General features: G+C 42.9%; 1 protein-coding gene across 1 annotated transcript; it reads left to right on the plus strand.

Moving 5' to 3' along the window:
* Nucleotides 1-401: 401 nt before the first annotated feature.
* LOC136750816 (MSL complex subunit 3) lies at nt 402-17,487 on the plus strand. The gene is made up of 13 exons (XM_066705914.1): nt 402-658; nt 1,591-1,673; nt 2,061-2,156; nt 2,928-3,028; nt 3,734-3,831; nt 4,081-4,203; nt 5,149-5,309; nt 5,886-6,044; nt 7,395-7,657; nt 8,979-9,088; nt 9,930-10,029; nt 10,347-10,431; nt 16,211-17,487. The coding sequence occupies exons 1-13, from the start codon at nt 560-562 to the stop codon at nt 16,305-16,307; spliced, it is 1,575 nt and encodes a 524-aa protein (XP_066562011.1). The 5' UTR covers nt 402-559; the 3' UTR covers nt 16,308-17,487.
* Nucleotides 17,488-21,396: the final 3,909 nt, after the last annotated feature.

A 21,396-nucleotide genomic window follows, 5' to 3' on the forward strand; every position in this document is an offset into this window, starting at 1 on the left:
AAAAGAAGCAATAGGGGACATGGGGCGTGTCGTGGGGGACACTAGTGCAGCCTTTGGCTCTGCTTATTATGTTGCAACAGTACTGGTCTGTGTGTTACTATTCTTAAGCATGTTTTTATCACGTTTCATCATATTTCACCACAATACAGAATATAGGAAAATACTTTTTCCTGTTATCCCTGCATACATTCCTTGATCCACTTTTAAAATGACATAAGTTAAGTTCTAATCTTGGCTGTGAAGCAGACTTGCAGGCGGTAGCGACTACAAGGACTACATTACCCATCGTGCTCCACCCTCACACTAAGACCCCCCCCGAGCGGCGCACTTCCGTTTTCAGCGGCGTCCCGTGTGAGTGCCTGACTGAAATACTGGTTGTCCTACGGTGTCCTCGTAGGATCAGCTAGCCCGAGCTCAGAACGCGTTTCCTCTCCCGTCCGCCGCATCCAAACTCTGTCTCCAGCTTTCGGGAGCGGCGTGGCTTTGATTAAGCGCGGCGGGTAACGGGTTAAGGAGCGGGGGTCCGGATTCCTCCTCTCCTGCTCGCCATGATGAACAAATGAACTCTCGGGGAATGAAATTTAAATTTCACAAAGGAGAGAAAGTGCTCTGCTTCGAACCGGACCCCACGAAGGCCAAAGTGCTGTACGATGCGAAGGTGAGGCTCGTCCGGGCGGCGCGGCGGAGCGGAGGCCTCCCCCCCGCACGGCGCTGCCGGAGCCGCCGCGTTTGCTCGTGTAATTTATTCGCTTTTTTAATATTATTTTAAGTTGATTTATCGGGCTTTTGTGCCGAGCCCTGGCGCCGGCCCGGGGCTGTCTCTGCACCGCGCGTTTGGGGGAAACGGCTCGGTTTCGGCGGACGCGTCGTGTCTTTCTGTTTCAGTTCCTCCTCTGTTCATTTTTCATGCAAGACAGTCGCCGCGGTTTGTTTTTAATTTATATTCTGCCCTGGTTGAGGCCTGCTCGTCTGGCAGCGCACATCCCTAACCCACCATGTTTCCACCCAGCGGCCATACTAATATACACCACTTCCATTAGTAGTAGTATTATTATTACATGGAAGAAGGAGCGCCAGTGACGTGGTTGGATGTGTTACTGGAGTATTTGTTAAACAAATGCACGTTGTTTTAGTGGTTTTTAGTTGGGTGTATATGTATTATCAGGATATTTATGCGTGTAGAAGTGAATGCACCAGAAATCAAGAGCATCAGTTGAAATGCCCGCACACTGCTTCCTCTGCACACAGTAAGGTAGTACAGTAGTAAGTTGTGTGTAGTGTAGGTGTAAGAGGCGCACATATTATGTAACTGTTTCTCATTGGGTGACTTTGCTCGCCGGATGGTGGTGTTTTCCCACCGCTGTCAGTGCTGTCACTTCTGCAGCGCTGGTTTAATGATGAAAGCTGCTTTATTGGGTACAGATTAAATACGTGTCGCCATTGGGGTTCACGCTACGGTGGCCGCGTTTGTCCGCGACCGTGCATGTTGCAGCGTTTTTGTGTTTGCTAGTGCATTGCTGCATTTTTATTTTAATTAATCGTCATCAGACCGAGATTTTAACCTGCTGTACATGACGTGTGTGTTTTCAGGTCGTCGATGTTGTTGTTGGAAAAGATGAGCGGGGTAGAAAGGTCCCAGAGTATCTGATTCATTTTAATGGTTGGAACAGAAGGTAAGTGATTAATAATGATGAATTCGGAAGATTAAACCTTTTATGGGATTACACAGATATTTGGTCAAATTTGCCATGATGAAGCAGCATTTTTAAATATCCCTGAGATAGTTGTAACATGACATCAATATAGTCTTCCCTATTTAGGGCGGTTTTTTTTTACAGATGATTTTTCCATTATAGATAATAGGGTTAATATGTGAGAAGCTAGATTGTTTTAACCATGTAATTAATCCTTAGTCATTATTACTATGTAAATGTAAACAGTATTGATAGTCTTAATAAATCCCAGGTTCTGATCATTCTGTCAGTTCATGTTTTTGTGCCCTAACCCAAAGTGTGTCCAAATGGTTTATGCTGTATTGTCCCTTTGTTGTTTTGGTCCAGCTGGGATAGATGGGCAGCAGAGGATCATGTTCTTCGTGACACCGATGAAAACCGCAGATTACAGCGTAAACTGGCACGGAAAGCTGTGGCTCGCATGTAAGGAACAAGCTAAATATATTCTTAAGCAACCGTTACTTCATGTGTGAGACTTGGACCAATAGAAAATAAGACAGTGTCCAATCGAGAGGAGGCCATTCGCCCCATCGTGCTCGTTTGGTGTCCATTAATAACTAAGTGATCCAAGGATCCTATCCAGTCTGTTTTTAAATGTTCCCAAATTGTCTCTTCAGCCACATCGCTGGGGAGTTTGTTCAGATTGTGACGCCTCTCTGTGTGAAGAAGTGTCTCCTGTTTTCTGTCTTGATAATACTAACTGTAGTGGTAATTTCTGATTTGAAAAGATGTGATCTTATCTATATTCAGGGAGGGAGAGCTTCTGTAAAAACATCTTATACTCCATGCACGGTCTATGAAACTGTTTTAGCTTTGTTCTTGTGTTGATGCCGGTCTGTAGGATTGCATCCTCTTCCCTCTACAGAATCTGCATGATAGAGATCCAGGAATTTGGTTTACTGTGTTCAGTGGAGTCTTTCAACTTGTTTCAAATTCCGTCTTCGGGTTTGAGGTTTATTTGGGTTACTTTATGGGCACAGTTCTTCTGAAAAACAAAAACAAACCGAAAACTTTTAATTTCTGTCCAAAATACATGAAGGTTCTCATGGAGAGACTTGTACCTCTTCACACCGATCATAACCCATGAGAAACGGCAGTATCCCTAGAGAGCCTTTGTACTGGTTCAGGTTTGAAATGTGTGTGATGCCATGATGAGTCCTGTGCTGATAACTAAACGCTGCTTTGTGATCTCAGGAGGAGAAAGGGATGGAAGAAGCGACGCTGTCGTCTGCCAGGTGTTGACTCAGTCCTAAAAACCCTTCCTGAAGACGAAAAAGAGGAAAGCGATGAGATCTGTAAGCGTGCTGAGAGGCTTTACTGTTTCCGGTCAAGTAGCGTGCCAGCAGGGCACGGGGATTGTGTTTTTGGGTGATACTGGGCTTCGTGTTGGGACTGTTTTTGTGTCCTGCTCAAGCTTTCGCGACTTTGTCCAGGACATTTATCAGAGTTGGTTTATTTCCTTGTATTATCACTTGCTGACCAATAGTCTAGAACGTCCACATTGGCCAAGTGGTTACAATATTTTTTGTCCTTCATCTATTTAAAATTGTCATTTATAGATTCACTTTTGCTTTAAAATGGAAAAACTAGATGCACTCACATGTTTGTTTTTACTTGTATTAGTAACTGGAGAACTGGTGCCCTGACAGGATGCTGTAGGGGTGGAGTGAAGCATGTTTGTGTTTTGATTTTGTTTAAAAAGTTCTCATGAAAGAGCTTTGAAGTGGATGAAGTTTAATTTTTAAATCTGATTTGATGTGAAGGCATTTTAAGTGAGTTTCTAATCTACATCTGGACAAAGGCCAATTTAGAATCTCTTAAAACTGTCTCTGGTTAGCCCTGATGTATAAATAAACACGCACACATGGGTTTACTGCAGCTTCATGTTTGTAACAGCCTATTGAGATGAACCGTGATTAAGCCTTATATCGTTACATTTAATGGCAGTGTAACTTTTAACAGTACTTGATGCATATTTGTGTCACTTCAATGTCATTCAGCTTTGAGCTCGTCTTCTGAGGACAGTGACGAGGACGATTCGGAGGACGTGGAGTCGTTAAAAAGTGAGGACACGGATATTGAGGAGACTGCAGACATGGTAAGATTGAGATGATGAGCAAATATAAATGTCTGTCCCTAAAGACTTGATAAATTGTCCTTTGGGCTTAAAACATGTCCAGGTTAGCAAACATGTGGTTGATTAGTGGGACCTTCGCAGGGACACGTTGACAGTATCTGGTGACCGAGTGGAAGCCCCGAGTGATAAACCACACGTGCGCCTCTAACGGTGTCCTGTCATTGTTTAAATTGGCCTTTAACGAGTGCACCAACACGATCTCCTCCTCAGAAAGAGGAACAGGAAGCGCCTCCTAAGAAGGAAAATGAGGACAAAACCATCAACATAGAAATCCCTGAGGTGTTGAAGAAGAAGCTGGAGGATGACTGCTACTACATTAACAAGAGGAAGAAGGTACGGTTGACTGTTGGCCGTTGAACTGAAGCGTGTGAGAAATTCATCCTGGGTTTAGTGGCGTTCAGAGACCTGTGACGTGAGGTCGGATTCTACAAATGTGTGCGCCTGCCTGCCAGTACAGTCAGATCTCATTGGTTTTGCAGCTTATTGCAACTGTAATTCTTCTTAATTTAATTTCACCCCCATTAAACACTTTCTTTAGTGTACTTAAACTATTGTGATTTTTCTGTTAGTGTTATCAGTCTCTATGATGATTCAGTATTTTTTGAAATGCATTATTCTATTTAGGAGATCATGTCGGGTGCTTTCTGTGAAGTCAGTTGACAAGTATTGCTTTTCACTCGGTTTATTGCATTGCCCAATGACGTCTCGCACTTATTTGCGCATCGGGAGCTAGAATCCATGTCTGAAAACTGCCGTGCTGCGGCAGAGAGAGCGCTTCTCGTTTCAAGAGCGTGTATATTTAATCGAGGTTCATTTTTGTTTCTCGTGCAGTACCGGTATGCCCAGTCTTGTAACAAACCAATAAATAATACTGGAATACAGATTTGCTGAAACCCCCCAGTCCCAGACATTGGCTCAGCACAGTTGATTCATATTCAGTTTTTTAAGGGGTTGGTATGAATGATGACTCGGCTCTACGAGTGCAGTTGGTTCTAGACTTCCGAAGGTTTGTTTTTTGCAGGCCAGGCGGTTCGCATTTAGCTGACATTGTGTTCGTTCATTGCAGTGATGCTGACCTATCGAAAACAAATCCTGGGGGACTTAAATGATGCGCTTCATCTAGCGTACAAAGCTGCCTTTGCTTTTCACGGAAACAGTCTAGTTCAATAAAGTTGCCTATTTTACAGCGGTGGTCACAAAATGGCAGCTCTTCCCCGCTTGGTGAACGCTCTTGTCTCTTCGTTGTGTGTATTCGATGTCACCTTTTCATGCCCACAGTTGGTCAAGCTACCATGCCAAATGAACATTGTGAACATCCTGGAGTCCTACGTCAAGCACTTCGCTATAAATGCAGCATTCTCCGCGAACGAGCGGTGTCGGCACCACCAGGCGACGCCTCAGACGAACCTCAACCCTCACTACGTCCCACCAGAGAAGAAGTGAGTTTCTGCCACAGGGCGGCACTTTTTTGACTGCTGTTTGTTTGTTTAGATTATGAAACTGTTTCCCAGCAAGTTTGTGGGATCGGTTTGTTTGTGGTTGCCTTCTGACAGTTATTTCTCCTTTCTGGTCACGTTTCTAAGCTAAAGCCAAAAACGCATCGATCATTTGTCCCGTGTCCATTCTTAAAAGAAGATTGTGAGCAATTGCACCCCAAGATGGTGCTATAGATTCGGACACCAGTTTAATGAATTGTTTTGACATTGGAAAGCAAATCGTCTGTGCTCTGCCAGATGCACAGCATGGTGTTTACTAAGGCAGACCTTAAGAATGATATATGCATCTAACGTTTATTTGTTATTTTGACATTCGCTCTTTATCTTCAGAGGTTATCTCCCTCCACCTTAACCCTAACATTGTTAAATTCACAGAGGATGTTATTCACGTTTAGCCTGGATGTGTGTTCATTTCCTTCAAAGTAGTTATTTTAAAATCCCATCCCCAGCCTACTATTTTAAGGAAATGCGTTTGTGTGTTTTAATTACCGATTACTGTATTTTTCTGCCCCCCCAAAGCGAGGAGCTTTGTAAAGAAATGGTGGACGGCTTGCGGATCACCTTTGATTTCACGCTCCCGATGATCCTGCTGTACCAGTACGAACACGCTCAGTTCAAGAAGGTCAGCTCCTCCAAGTTCTTCATGCCAATCAAGGACAACTCGGTCACTTCCAGCAGGTAAACAAACATATAATACAAAACTGTCTTGAATGTGACCTTCGCATTTTCATGGCGGACACGTCGAGGCCGGCAGTGGCTTGTTCCTCAGGTGCGTTAAAATGTCAGAGATGCGGAGTCCCGTTTTCCCACATTCAGACCTTCCTCACCAGAGACTGGATCAGGTGAAATTAAATCAGCGTCTGATAATTTCCATGAGCAGAGAGAAAATGAAAAGCCTGTCAGTCTGGTACGTCTTTATCCAATCTGCAGATCTCGAGTCCAATAAATTGAAAAGAAAATTGAAAGACAAAAAATAAAAGAAAAAGCCAAAACTGGGCACGGGGGGGAAATTAGTTTAACTGGTTTCATTAAAATGCAATTTTATGTCAGATATTCCCAAACTGAATGTGAATGTATTGTATTTAATTAGATAGCCTTGGTCCTTACATGGTTTACTTTATGCTGTAAAGTGAATTGCTTTTAGTTTCTAGAAGGTGAATTCTGTATTTTGTAGGGTTGATATAAAATGAAATAAAAACGGTACTGAGTAATCAGATTCTATGATAAATGTAAAAGCACATGCCTTGCAAGCACTGAAAGACACGCTTCTGATTCGATCTCCAAACCTATAACTGTGGATTTGAGTAAAGTAAGGACTTGATCTCCGTGCTGCATGTGGGGGTTCGGCACGCAGCCTGCCTCTGCTCGCATACAGAGCTGCTGGGAAGATGTCCTTAATCTGACCCAAAGACAATGGCCGACTCAACAGATCATCAATTTCTCAGAGGGTCGGTCTCTGTGCCGCTATCGCTGTGATTTAATTACTCCGGTTCAGAGATTCATGTGAATATAAAGAGCTGCTTATGTTGCTTGAGCTAGAAAGACAGATTACCCAGAATGCTTGGGTTGACCAGGAATGATGAAATAATGATTTTGCTTTTGTTACTTATGTGGATGTAGTAATAGTAATACAAATCCTGCATCTTATATCCTGCATGTATTGTTTCCACTGTTTGCTAATGAACTGAAATATCACTCCGAGTGTCTTAACGGGTGTTAGTGATGATGCTCATTTGTACATGAACTAAATCGTTTCCTGATCAACTAATTAGTATTGCCAATACATTTTTATAATCGTGGCTTTTTGGGATAAGGGAGCTGGTGCAATATTTCTCAACTTACAGGATTTAATTCCAGTAAGGAAGGATTTATTTCAGTTATGACAGTCTCACCGATTTGTCTCTGTGTTTGGGTTTGTGTGTGAAATGCTCTTGTGTAGTCTGGTACAGCAAGTTTCTTGCAAGCGTCTCCATGTTAAGGTACCGCGTTGTGGCTGGGGATTGACAGCTCTGCGCTTCCCCCCCGTAGGACCCTGGAGGAGTGCTCCCCCAGCCCCCCGGCTCTGAACCCCTCCACCCCACAGTCCACGGACAGCCAGCCGCCGGTCAGTGAGGCGTCCACCCCCAAGCGCAAGAAGGCCGAGCCCGAGGCGCTGCAGTCCCTGCGCCGGTCCACGCGCCACACCTCCGGGGGTGACCGGCTGTCCGAAAGCAGCGCCTCCCCGCAGCCCAAGCGCCGCCACGCCGACACGCCCGCGCCACTTCCCAAGTTCTTCCTCAACATCGAGAAGAGTAGGTGTTGGAGGCCCGTTGTGTGGTGCTCGGTGTTGTGTCCGGCCTTGGGGAGACGATTGCATACTGATATGATCATGCTTAGGCTTTTACAAATGCGTATTCAAATCTTTTTGTATCCTTTCTAAATTAAAAATGTCTTTTTGGAAGTTATTGGAGATCAGTTTGAGTTCCAGTGATAATGGAATACATTCTGTTCTCTTGGTACGATTTACGTACACAAGTATAAGTGACTTATAAGCATCTATAAATGTTTCTCTTTCACAAGCGTACTAACTTGTTGGTCCAGGAGATTTTCTTCTGACCTTAATAAAGGGATGTAGAACTAATTTAGTTGTGAAACGCAAACATTAGATCGTACAAGACCTCAAAAAATTACCATAACCCAAACGGAATGGATTTTATAGTCACTAACATCCTGTAATTATACAAACAAACAGCCACATCTGTGAAATTTGAGCTTCAATAACAATACTCAAAATACACAAATGAAAATGTGTGAAACCGCAGTCGATTGTATTATTTACAATCCTGATCTGGATTGCGTCTAGATTTCGGTATAAAATTAGAAGCTGCTTGTGAATTCAGACGTGTATTACTGTAAATATGCGAGTGCATTGTGTGAGCTTATGAAACGCATCAGTCACTCTTATTGGTTTAAACCACTACAGTACAATCAAAGTTCCCTTTTCTGGGGAGTGTTTGAATGCTGCTGCTAACATTTATTCTCCCTCTTCCGCTGCTGTGTTTTGTTAGCACTGTTTATGTAACGGTAACAATTTCTCCAATTAAAACAAAGTAAACGCAAGTTATTTATGTTCAGGTTAAAGTCAAATCTATATGAATGACAATCTAGTGAACCAACAAGTTTGTAATTTTGAGCTACAAACATTTATTGTGATTATCAGGCTTATAATAGTTTCATAATGGCACAAGGAAATGACATTTTGCATGCTTTTAACACATTTCCAAATTGGATTGCAATGTGTTTTATCCATTTAAAATAGATTCATGGCAGAGTGCATGAACCTGATGCACGACACTCATCTTAAATAAATTCAGGGGTCTTATCCCGGGACATGACCCAAAACACTCGTCAGTGGGGCGGTTTAGTTTGAGCCTAAAACCCATTGTTTATGTTCGGGAGCTTGAGTGTGTCCATTTAAGGATTTAACGAGGACCCTGTTCATATCATATCGAACCACAACGTTTGTGCGCTGTGTTCCCACATTGTTTCCCGAGTGTGAGTCAAATATCACGATTGTTACAGATTAGCCAGTTTTGCAATGACTCAGAGCAAATGTTTTTTTTCTTTTCCCAGAAACTCCTGTTCACAGCGGCTCCTCGTCTCCTCTGACTCTGACTCCCAGTAAAGAGGGCAGCTCGATGCTGTCTGGTCTCGAAAGCAGAAGGAACAACGAATTAAACGAGGTTAGCGAGTTACGAGAGCGGTATTGAGCCACTGTCGATGGCTGTCTTAGTGTTTGTACCCTGTTGTGCATGCAGGGGTGTCTTTCTGCTGCTTGGAGTTTGGGTGGTTTGTTATTTAAGGAAATTGTGAAGGGTCGTCCAGTAGCTCCAAGGGGGGACACGGGCGTCTCTGCTGGATTTATGAAGCAGCAGATTGCATTAAACAGGTGTGATGACGCAGCATTCGGAAATTGGCAAACGGTAGGGACGTCCTTTCGGGGTAGAATTGGCCCGACTTCATGAAGTGCAACCTGGAGGAGTTTGTTCTCAGTCCACCCACGTCAGCACTTCTAGGGGTTATATCTCTGTTTTCCCCACGATCGGGTGAGAGAGAGCCCTCCGGGGTAGTGGGAGAACGGTTGGTCTTCAACACGGACAGCTCTGCGGTGAAGATCGAGGCATTTGTGCTCTTTAGTGTCAAAGCGTCCCTCGCCCTTTTTTGATCTTATTTTTTAATTGAATTTAATCTGTTGACCTAAATGCATTTCTCAAAGGATGACCTTATACAATTGATGTGCGTCAAATGCATTGTGCTCTCACGACACAGACGCTGTAGCGCAAGTGTGTGGTTCACTTATTTATCTTGGCAATGGCAGAGCAACATTATAGTCACGAAAACACTTGTGGACCATTTGTTAGCCCCGCCCATCTCTCAACCGACATCGTGCAGGATTTATTTTCTTGGCAGTGTGAGGAGATTTCTCTGGAAGATGTGTAACTGTCTTAATGACGCTAGAAGACGCTATAAGCAGTATACATGCAGTATTAAAGCAAGGGACTGACTGCGTGTTGTCGTACCCAGGTGCTGAGCTGGAAGCTGACTCCTGACAACTACCCGCAGAGCGACCAGCCTCCTCCGCCCTCCTACATGTATGGATCACAGCATCTGCTGCGGCTCTTCGGTGCGTTCCCAGCTTGAGAGACGTGTTTTAACCCCCTTATCGCCCTTCAGAAACGAGGAGTCCTGGCTTCTCTTATAGTCTTGATGCTGGTATTTACAGAAACAACAAACCAGGAGAAAGTTTGTTTTTTTTTTTTTTTTTTTTTTTTTTTTGTATTTTATGCTGTGAGAGAGAAGAATAGGATGGTGGATTCCTCTGTTGTTCCTCTGCCAACTCTCCAACTCTTTAATATAAATCCAACTTAATGGTTTTGAATGTCCAATATCAGAAATATGGTTTTGGTTCAGCTAGGTTTTAATCACAAACTTCTGTTTCAGTGAAGCTTCCAGAGATCCTGGGCAAGATGCACATCCCAGACAAGAACCTGAGGGCCCTAGTCAAACACCTGGAGCTCTTCCTCAGGTGAGGCATTCAGACTTCATTAGACCACCAGGGTAATAAGTGCTTAGGAGCACATGTATGTAAATGTAAAGTGTTTACGTCCCATATGTAAACAGGACAACGGCAACAAAAAATACACTGATGCAACTGCCAGTGTTGAGTAACAGAACTGGAGGTAGAAAACCGCCCACAGGATGTGACAATTTTATGTATTTTTATTTTTTAGGAGCTATTGCTTTTGTTCAGACTCTAATTCTGAAGCAGACTGAGAGGTTTAGTGTAATTGTCTACCTGGATTCATCATTGATATCATTTTCTAAAGTATCCATGCAGGAAATAAACATGCTCACTATCTGATGCTCTAATTTACATTTAATAATGGAAAGCATTATCGTTACATTGGGTTTGAGCTCCGTGATAATTGCTCCAATCTAATTTTGCATTGAGGAAAATGAAAGCCGAGGTTTGTCAAGGTCTTTCTCGTTGAAGGAAATGGTTACGTAGACGTAGATGCTTTTAAAATGATCGCCACCGATACTCCATGAGGGTGGGCGGTTTTATCAGCCTCTTTGCAAAGAGACGAGAGTGTTGTGTGCGTTGCCATTCCTAACGAAAGGCATGTTTGTCACTGAAGGGACGCACTTTTCTCTTGCATCGTTACAGATGCTTATTCTGAGAATCTGCAGAACTTTGCATTTTAAATCACATTGAAATGCTTCAACGATTCATCGGTTTAAATGCTTTACCTTGTCATTTAAAGCTTACATTTTAAGAAATTGAAAAATGGTAACTACCTCGGTTTTATTAGTTTGTTTTCAATCTTCGAGGCGCTCTGTGGCTGCCTTGCCAAAGGCACACTACTAAATAAAAATGGATGTACTTATTTTTGTTACATAGGCAGAATTTTATTGGTAGTTTTAGATTTTTTTATATACACTCACCTAAAGGATTATTAGGAACACCATACTAATACTGTGTTTGACCCCCTTTCGCCTTCAGAACTGCCTTAATTCTACGTGGCATTGATTCAACAAGGTGCTAAAAGCATTCTTTAGAAATGTTGGCCCATATTGATAGGATAGCATCTTGCAGTTGATGGAGATTTGTGGGATGCACATCCAGGGCACGAAGCTCCCGTTCCACCACATCCCAAAGATGCTCTATTGGGTTGAGATCTGGTGACTGTGGGGGCCAGTTTAGTACAGTGAACTCATTGTCATGTTCAAGAAACCAATTTGAAATGATTCGACCTTTGTGACATGGTGCATTATCCTGCTGGAAGTAGCCATCAGAGGATGGGTACATGGTGGTCATAAAGGGATGGACATGGTCAGAAACAATGCTCAGGTAGGCCGTGGCATTTAAACGATGCCCAATTGGCACTAAGGGGCCTAAAGTGTGCCAAGAAAACATCCCCCACACCATTACACCACCACCACCAGCCTGCACAGTGGTAACAAGGCATGATGGATCCATGTTCTCATTCTGTTTACGCCAAATTCTGACTCTACCATCTGAATGTCTCAACAGAAATCGAGACTCATCAGACCAGGCAACATTTTTCCAGTCTTCAACTGTCCAATTTTGGTGAGCTTGTGCAAATTGTAGCCTCTTTTTCCTATTTGTAGTGGAGATGAGTGGTACCCGGTGGGGTCTTCTGCTGTTGTAGCCCATCCGCCTCAAGGTTGTACGTGTTGTGGCTTCACAAATGCTTTGCAGCATACCTCGGTTGTAACAAGTGGTTATTTCAGTCAAAGTTGCTCTTCTATCAGCTTGAATCAGTCGGCCCATTCTCCTCTGACCTCTAGCATCAACAAGGCATTTCCGCCCACAGGACTGCCGCATACTGGATGTTTTTCCCTTTTCACACCATTCTTTGTAAACCCTAGAAATGGTTGTGCGTGAAAATCCCAGTAACTGAGCAGATTGTGAAATACTCAGACCGGCCCGTCTGGCACCAACAACCATGCCACGCTCAAAATTGCTTAAATCACCTTTCTTTCCCATTCAGACATTCAGTTTGGAGTTCAGGAGATTGTCTTGACCAGGACCACACCCCTAAATGCATTGAAGCAACTGCCATGTGATTGGTTGGTTAGATAATTGCATTAATGAGAAATTGAACAGGTGTTCCTAATAATCCTTTAGGTGAGTGTATATACACACTGACATGGAGTTTTTGGAGGAATTTAATGCATCTTCAATACAAAAAACAAAACCTGTGTCATTTGAAAACCTGTGTAAATCCAGGAAGTTGTAATGGTGTCAGCTGTGGGATTTTATGTGTTTATAGCAGGCATGAAATGGATGTGCTAGTGGTAATGCTACATATATTTACTTTGCTAAAAATAAGACCACTTATGCTGGTTTGTATGAATTGTGCAGATAGAATGGTTTTTATTTTATTTTTAGATGCATCCTGTACCTTTCCTACAGGCCCCTGGGGAAAAAAAGCAAAGCTTTTTTGACTCCTTTTATGTGGGGTTTAAAATAGATGTAACACAGGGACCATGACAATATGGCAAATAGAAAGCCAAGTATCTGTGCATGATGCCTGCGATGTCCCTTTGATAGAGGTGTGTGCGCCGAGGTTACTGAGCACGTCAGATCTCTCCGATAGCTTCACGGCAGCTTCGGGAGAAAGCATCGATTCACTTAAAATAATGGAGAAGGCCGGCTTGTGCATTGACTTTCCTGGGCTGTGCGGAGAGATTTTATAAGAGAAGCTATTAGCCTGATGGTCAGTTTGGGAATCGTACAGGACTGGTTCGGTGTAAGACTTGATTAACCCTTTTATGTAGTTGCTTCCAGTTGATTTGGAGCACAGTCCAGCAATCTACAAATCATATAATTAATTGGTAGTTTGGCATGGAACAAAGGGAATGTAATTTGTGCTGACGTTTAGATTATTGTCATGGTTGCACTTTGTGTGTATTTTTTAAACAATCCTCATTCGAATTACACTTTGGAAAGATGAAAGATAAAAAGGCATCTTTTGGAGATTCTGTTTTTAGTTACACATAATCCAGTGGGACAGATTTCCCAGTAATCTAACGGGCAATGTGGCGTTTCTCCAGTTGAATGGGTGATGCACTGCTTTCACAGTAGTTTATTACACGGCAAGTGAGAGGCCTTAGAAAGTTGGCATGATTTGGTGTACCAGATCGGTGAGCCTCCTCAAGCTTAAACGTGCATGAAGCAAGTGAGCTTGTGGTCGGACACCTTAAAATCTAAATTTGTGCCAGTGTGCCTTTTTTAATAACCTTTCTGATCTGGGTGGGTGGGGGCGAGCGCACAGAAATCTGAAGTTATAGTTGGGGTAAGCAGGTAAAGCAAATAACAGGAACAATTTCAGTTTAGATTTGTCACAGATAGTCGCACAGTGGAGGTTATTCACTGGATATTTGCTCTCCCAGTCTGGGACTGACTCCACACAAGAAAGTATATGTCCTTTGCATTGAAGCTGACGGCGAGGAAGATAATTTGTGGTTATGTAAGCAGCGTAATGACTAAATCCAGCAGAATGGTCTTCCGTAGGCTCGAGCAGGTTTTGTGCGAGTTTTTTGTTTTAAATCACTGCAGTGCACTTCTCTCTCCCGCCACTAGGCTGTGCTAAAACCTCACCTAGTAATCCAGCGCAGGAGTTGGAATTCTGCAATGTTTTCAATTCAGCGTTTTCTACTAAAATTGTCTTATCTTTGCTTTATTTGAATAGCTTCCTTTTTGTGAATACACAAACATGATGAATTACACATTTCCTGCAATATGAAGTTGAGTTACAGTGCGCTATAGGGCCGTGACTTTGTTCAATGCCCTTTTTGTTTTGGTAGGCTGTTTTTTATGCTGTTTAAGACGAGGAAAAATGCTGTCTCATCCAAACATTAGATCACTGCCACGGCCACACGCCACTGTGCCGGCTTTGATCATTTCCACAGGAATTAGTTCACAGGGTAACCTGTAAAACACGGCCCTGCGTCTGATTAAATATAGATTTTCTGATCCGCCAAGGGCATTGTCAGTTGTACTTTCTCAGGGGGAGATTTTGCTGATCTGGGTTTAAAATATAGTTCTACTGTATGCAGTCATGGCATTTTTCTCATCACGCAAAGCAAGTGTGGCGTTTCCATGCTGAAGAGGATAATTTTTGGTGTAAGATTAAGAGTTGGGAACCCAAGATGAGTCTGTAAGATTTAAAGGATTTGTCGGAACAGTCGAAGCTAAGAACATGTAGGATTATTTTCGATTAGACTGCAGATTTTCCTCCAACTTCGGAATTGGGTTCTTCCGGGAGAGCGCATGTTCTGCCAGCCTCGGCTCTCGGGCTGCAAACCACGGTCTTCCACTGGGGAATTAATCCATGTTAATCTGCAGCGTTTTCTGTAATTACACTGAAACAAAACCCTTCTTTTTCTGATTAGTTTTGAAGATGCCAACTGAGAATGGCAGCAATGTGCTGTTACAAAATCTTGTTTCTGTGTTGTGTAGTAAAATTTTATTTCTGTAATGCTTAACACGTCTGTCAGTTTTTTCAGGTAACCTAAGAATGATTTTTGTGAGACTTGTTCCCTAGTTGATTTTCCTGGCATCTTGGCCTCAGGATATGATACGAGTGCGGCTGAGTTAAAATCTTCTGGGCTGATGTGGCTGGACAACCATGGAAACCAGATTTTGTAAAATCTTTAAAAAGCAGTTAAAATCCTCATTCAAAGCTTACTAATGAGTTTGATTTAGATTTGAATGTCTTAAATTGATACAACCTACGTAAAAGATAATATTAAGTTACATTGTAGCCATTCTGAAAGCTCTGAAATTGCTTTTAGTAAGCAAAATACCCCAAATACTACAGTTTGTTTCACCCTTGGTTTAACAACTTGTCTTTTGCAATGTATAGCTTTGCCGTTTGTGTCTGCAATGTGTACACACAGTGATTGTGAGGGACCGTATCTGCAGTAAGAATCTGAGCACCAAATAATCTGTCTGGCAGACTCCCATCTAATCCCTCTCGAACACTTCCACAAAAATAAAATCTGCTACTATAAGCCTTCTGCTGGTTATTGTACGAGTGGTGAGCGGTGAGGTTTCCAAATCCTCCGCAGTGGAAGAGACTGCATGTTACTTCAGTTTTTACATCAATGTTTAGGTTGGGGTAAATGTATAGACATTGAGGGGACCTAATACCCTTTTACAGAGATTAGTCATGTGGCGGAAGCTGTGAGAATTTGGCAGAACTGTCATGTGACCGGAGAGTTGGTCAAATGTTGTCTAATCAAATTATGATGCTTTGGTTTTGTATTTTTAATATTTTCCACAATTAAAACTTTTTCCCACTTAACAGTGAGGAGTATGGTGTGTAGATAGGTGGAAATATACGAATTTAAATGCATGAAACTCTGAGGCACTGACACCACAATGTGTAAAAACTCAAGGGGGTGTAGACTTTTTACAGGCACTGTATAGTTCACAGTAGTTTAAAATGAATTTGACTGGTTTATATCACACTTAACAAAAGTAGAGAGCACATTGCTGGTAGAAACTGATGGTATACCACTCATGTCTGCCTACAGTTTCTCTGCACTTCAATCAGGGGTCTTATCGGGTAAACCTCAATTAAATAGTTTGTTTCAAAGGTAATATTCATTGTAAAAACAATTCAAATTAAACCCGTGGAACGAACTTAAAAATTAATTTAGTGTGATACTACTAGTGTGATACTGAGTCACTACAATTTAGGAATAGTCATATTGTCCTGATATAAACCCTAATGCTCATTTTATTTATGCATTTCTTGTTGCTATCACAGGTTTCTGGCTGAGTTTCACGAGGACTTCTTCCCTGAATCTGCGTACGTTTCGGCGTCGGAGGCGCACTACAGCATGAAGCACCCGCGGGCCGTCTGACGCGCGCCTCGACCCACGAACCGATCACAGCATCTCATGTAGAGGACATTTACATTACCGCTCCGTGCCCTGTAGAGGCGTCGGAGGACTGCGGATGACCTTCGTTAAGCCGTAAGGGGACGGGTTGCTTCATGTGAAGTCGCCGGAATGGAACCGCGTCCGTCCCGTTCACTGGGGCTGAAGAATGGACCCACGTTTCCATTTCCCCTTTCGCTGCCCGAGCCTGTCATTGACTTTGAATGCAAAGCGACTGACTGCGTTCGTCCTCCTGCTGTCGTGCGTGTTTATCTCAGTGTGTCAGGCGAGCTTGGGAGACAAAGGCAAGCCGCTCTGAAGACGGGGCTGACTTTTAACGGCTGAAACCGGTCAGGGTCTCGTTCTTTTCACACTTTCTGCTCGGCCTGATGTTTAAGTTCCTGCTTTTATATCTCCGATTCTACCTGTCGTTCTGTGTTTAAATGTTCGAGATTATACATTTTCTGCAAGGGAATGTTCCTCCCTATATCTGTTATTAGTCGTACACTCTCCAAATTATATTATTGTCCTTCCATTTTCAGGAGAAATGTCAATAATATAAACTGCTACAGAGAATCTACTCCAGTTCTGGTCTGTTATGAAACATCCAGAACAAGTAAAAACTTTCAAAGAAACATTTTTTGTTCTCAGTCCTTGTTTCAGTGCGTCAGTTTAAAATTTGTACGAGTATCCAATTGTTTCTGAGAAATGTATGTCTATAATATCCTCACTGAGGTTAGTTTTTGTTTGTCTGTAGCTCAATATGTAAATGATTTTTAAACGTGTCAGTGCCTGCCTCCCACAGTCCTGCTTTTCTCATTGTCTCTGTAACTGACACACATTACGTCAATCCCATCATGATGCAGGGAGTTCAAAAAGCGACACAAACTTTGACTGAATGATTCACTGTCATTCCCCCCTTCCATAACACCCTTCGGTTCAGCTGTTTCCGTTGTTTGTATCCTGTTTGATGCAGGGGGAGGTGGGGAGGGGAAGTGAAATGAAAGCAAAACCCCCACAAAGTCTGCTAAGGGACACAAAAGAGAAACCCAAATCTATACCCAATGACTATTAGCGAAACGGCATTTTGTGAGAAGAACTGCCCTCGTTTGAGTATTTGGATCAGAATGAGAGATGCTGTAAAAATAAACAGAACTGACGCACACCTGAGTAGGTCCACGCATTCTACTTTTAAGAACTTAATATTTTGGAATTGCATTCAGCTAAATCAACGGTCACAGAGAACCTGTCGAACCCTACTTTTCAACCCCAGCTCGGTTTGACTGTATGGATTTGAATTCTGCGTTCTGTCCAAAACAACATTCTGAAGCAACTCGTTCGTGACTCGTACCTTCAGCAACACTTCGATCTCCATTGATGCGAGGCTAGGATAGGGGTGTGCTCGTGCCTGTGTGTTTTCAAGCTGTAAGAGTACGAGATTCATTGCATGACCGCGGCGGGTTATTGTTTAATTGTGACACGGCACAGTGACAACCATCTCTGACCGAAGATAATCTGGTCAGTGAAACTGGTTTATAAAGTTACGACAACCATAAATGTTTCCTCAAGACGAGATGCTGTAGTCCTCCTGCTGCAGGAAAGTTTCTACAGCACGTCATGTGGAAATAGATTATAAATCTGACGCGTCTCGTGCGGCACGTTCGGACTCCGCGATGAAATGGAGGCTGTAAATCAACTCTACGATCTCCCTGAAAAGCCACTATTTGGTTCCTTTTGAATAGTCCTTTCTATTAGGGTAACATCACAATGAGTTTTTTCAAAGTGAGAAATTATAAATCAGTGTGTGTGTGGAAATGTCTATATTTATCACAGGTGTTTCCAAAACATTGCATAATCTATTATAGTTACAGAATTAAAGCAGGAAGTCCTCTGGGCGATAGTTATTTCAGCCTTCACTAAAATTCAGATTCATGTATTTATCTTGGCAACGCTAAAGACAATTCTGTCATCCTCCGGGGCCAGAAATGCAACATATCTTTAATTTTCCTTTTTTGCATGTCCCTGATCCGTTTTAAATTCCTGGCAGTATTAAGCCACCCTAAAAATTAGCTAAGCTCAGTGCAAATAGCAAAGCATAGAATGTGGTGCAGTAATAGCAAAAGCTTCCAGAAAGCCAGGCGGTGGATGTGGGCATTTCTGGAGCATGATATTCTTCTTGGACCGAGCATACGGCCGGTAAAAGTGTCTTCATTCGGTCCGAGTCATGCTTGAGATGAATGTAAAAGCCCTGGCTGCTGTGTTGGTGCTTTGCACATACCGAGACCTGCTGTTTATTTCATGTACAGAATGTGTGTTCTGAAAGAGAGGGGGATGATTGTGCGGATCGCGGAGCATCCCTCGAATGTATAACCAAGGTGATGTGTGGGCTTAGTATACAATCCACACGTCCTCTTCACTAACGGTAACAGCCCGTGGGATGAGAATGATGAAAAGCAGATGCGTAGTCCTCTGGCTGCAAAACCTTTATAAACCATAACTAGTATAGGTTGTAATCTGTGGGTGCGTGTGAGGTTTCCCTGTTCTCCTGATTTATAAGTTTTTATTTATTTCATTACAAGTGCAGTTCCCAGTTGCTAGATGTGTATGTGTGTATAACTATGTACACACACATCCACATATTTCTGAAGCCCCTTTGGTAAAACACACAGAACTGAGTTGGGCTCTGCTTCAGCCCTGTACAGCTGGTGCATATGAATTCCCGCTACACAACATCCCATGAATCACAGATCGCACCACAGCTGCAAGACGTTACGGCACCGTCCTGTGTCGAGTGGGCAGTTAAGAGCCGCCACCACCAAGGGATGTCATAAACATCGCCGCCGCCACGTTATGGTATCTAGCACTGTATCCCACTGCACTGGTGATGGTTTTAATAAACTCGAGGTCTGTATCTCACCGCGGAAAACGTGGCCTTACCAGCATTTCCCGACCTCAAAAGAATGGAATAAGCCAAATTAGAACCAAACGGGGAAACCTGTGAATGTGAACTGAACTGATGTTGATTGTATGGTATTATTTTAAATAATTCCCATTAACGCAGTAGTATAATTCACAGAGATGCCTGTTGGGTCTCAGGATTGTCGATCGCTTCACTGATCTGAGTCTAAAACAAAATCCTCTAATTAAAACCGAAATCACAACACCTAAAGGAAGGGCCGATGTTCCCGGCTGACTGAAATACTTAATGGTGCGGTCGATTATGGTAAAGATCGGATTATTACCGCCACGGTGACTGCGGTAGTCGGCCTCTTTCGTCCGTTGTACAACAAGCACAAATCAAAGCTAAAAAACCACCCAAAAAAAACGAAATGAAGTGTTGTGGGAGTCTTGTTCTCTCGGATGTAATTGCTAATTACTGTTGTGGGTTGGAAAGTGAAGTGCTGTTCGCTGCCCTCCTGCCAGCCCAGCCGTTTTCCCTGCCTTGTGGAGCGTCAGTGCTGGGTGTCGGTGACTGTGAGTAATTTCACCTACTACATGTGCCCGGAGTGCTTAATGGACTCTGCCATCTCAAGTTTGATCAATTATTCAACCCTGGGCCGTTTTTATTGCTGTTCCGTTTTTAATATTTCACATTTATTATGATCCTCTGAGTTATTAGACTGTTTATTTTAGCATTTCACTGAGTGTTTGTGCTTCTTGTGGTACTTTTGTTTTGTTAAATATTGTTCTAATATCGATCTTACTACATTCAAGAGTGGAAGTCCTGTAAAAATTGTATTCCTGAAAAGTTCATAGAATGCGTTTCGCTCCAAACTAATGGAAATAATGCTTTGAGAATATTCCACCCTTAATTCCACCTCTTTATGCTTTTGTTCATACCTGTGCTGGAACAGCTGCCTTTTAAATGCACATTTGCTCTTCCTCTAGTTGTTGAGGTATGAATTGTTGATCTTATTATATTTCTTAGCAGACTCCCGTATCTATGGCAACTTACAATTGTTACAATATATCACACACACAGACGGGTGACAAATTAAAAACCTGAATAAATGAGTGGAGGAACATAACGAATGCTGATGCCTCCAAACAGGTGTACTGCATGATACAATTAAGCAATTAACATCCTCGCATGCTCTGTGGCATGTATACAAATGCTGAGCAGCCCAGTTGACCTCAATTGTGGATCAAGATGGCAAGAGGAAAGGATCTGAGTGACTGTGAAAGAGGGGTCATTATTGGGGCACCTTAGGCACTGGTCTACAGAGATGTAGAAAAAAGTGATCTGGTCAGATGAGTCATCTGTTACCATATTCTGGACAAGTGGGCGAGTGCATGTGTGGGACATCAAGAGAACGGGACAGGCCTGACTGCTGGACCCCTACAGTGAGGGGGTCCGGAGGCTCTGTTATGCTGTGGGGGGCATTTTCCTGGCATGGTTTGGGTCCACTTGTCCACTTAGAGGGAAGGGTCACTGCAATCATGACAAAGTTATTCTGAGTGATCACCTTTATCCTATGGTGACACATTTCTCTCCTGATGGGAGTGGTCTCTTCCAGGATGACAATGCCCCATCCACAGGGCACGAGGGTCACTGAATGGTGTGATGAGTATGAAAATGATGTGAATCTTATACTATGGCCTTCGCAGTCACCAGATCTCAACCCAATTGAACACCTATGGGAGATTCTGGACAGCGCTCTCCACCACCATCATCAAAACCCCAAATGAGGGAAAATCTTTTGGAAAAATGGTGTCCATCCCTCCAGTAGAGTACAGAGACTCGTAGAATCTGTGCCAAGAGCATTGAAGCTGTTCTGGGGCTCATGGTGCCCAACACCTTACTGACGCACTTTATGTTGGATTTTCCTTTAATTTGTCATCCGTCTGTATATACACATACAATTACTAATTTCTATTGGAGCAATCCAGTACAGTACCTTCTCGAGGGTACAACAGCAGTGTCCCCTACCTGGGTGTATCAAATATCAGTTGAGGAGATTTATGAATGAATGCATGTCTTCTGATTAATGCTCATTGCCTAAATAATTAGCTTTGAAATGTGTGGACATTTAGTGATTAATCACACCCCTGCCTTTTTATGAGGCTAATAAAA

The sequence above is a fragment of the Amia ocellicauda genome, chromosome 6, assembly GCF_036373705.1.
Source record: "Amia ocellicauda isolate fAmiCal2 chromosome 6, fAmiCal2.hap1, whole genome shotgun sequence".
NCBI lineage: Eukaryota > Metazoa > Chordata > Actinopteri > Amiiformes > Amiidae > Amia > Amia ocellicauda.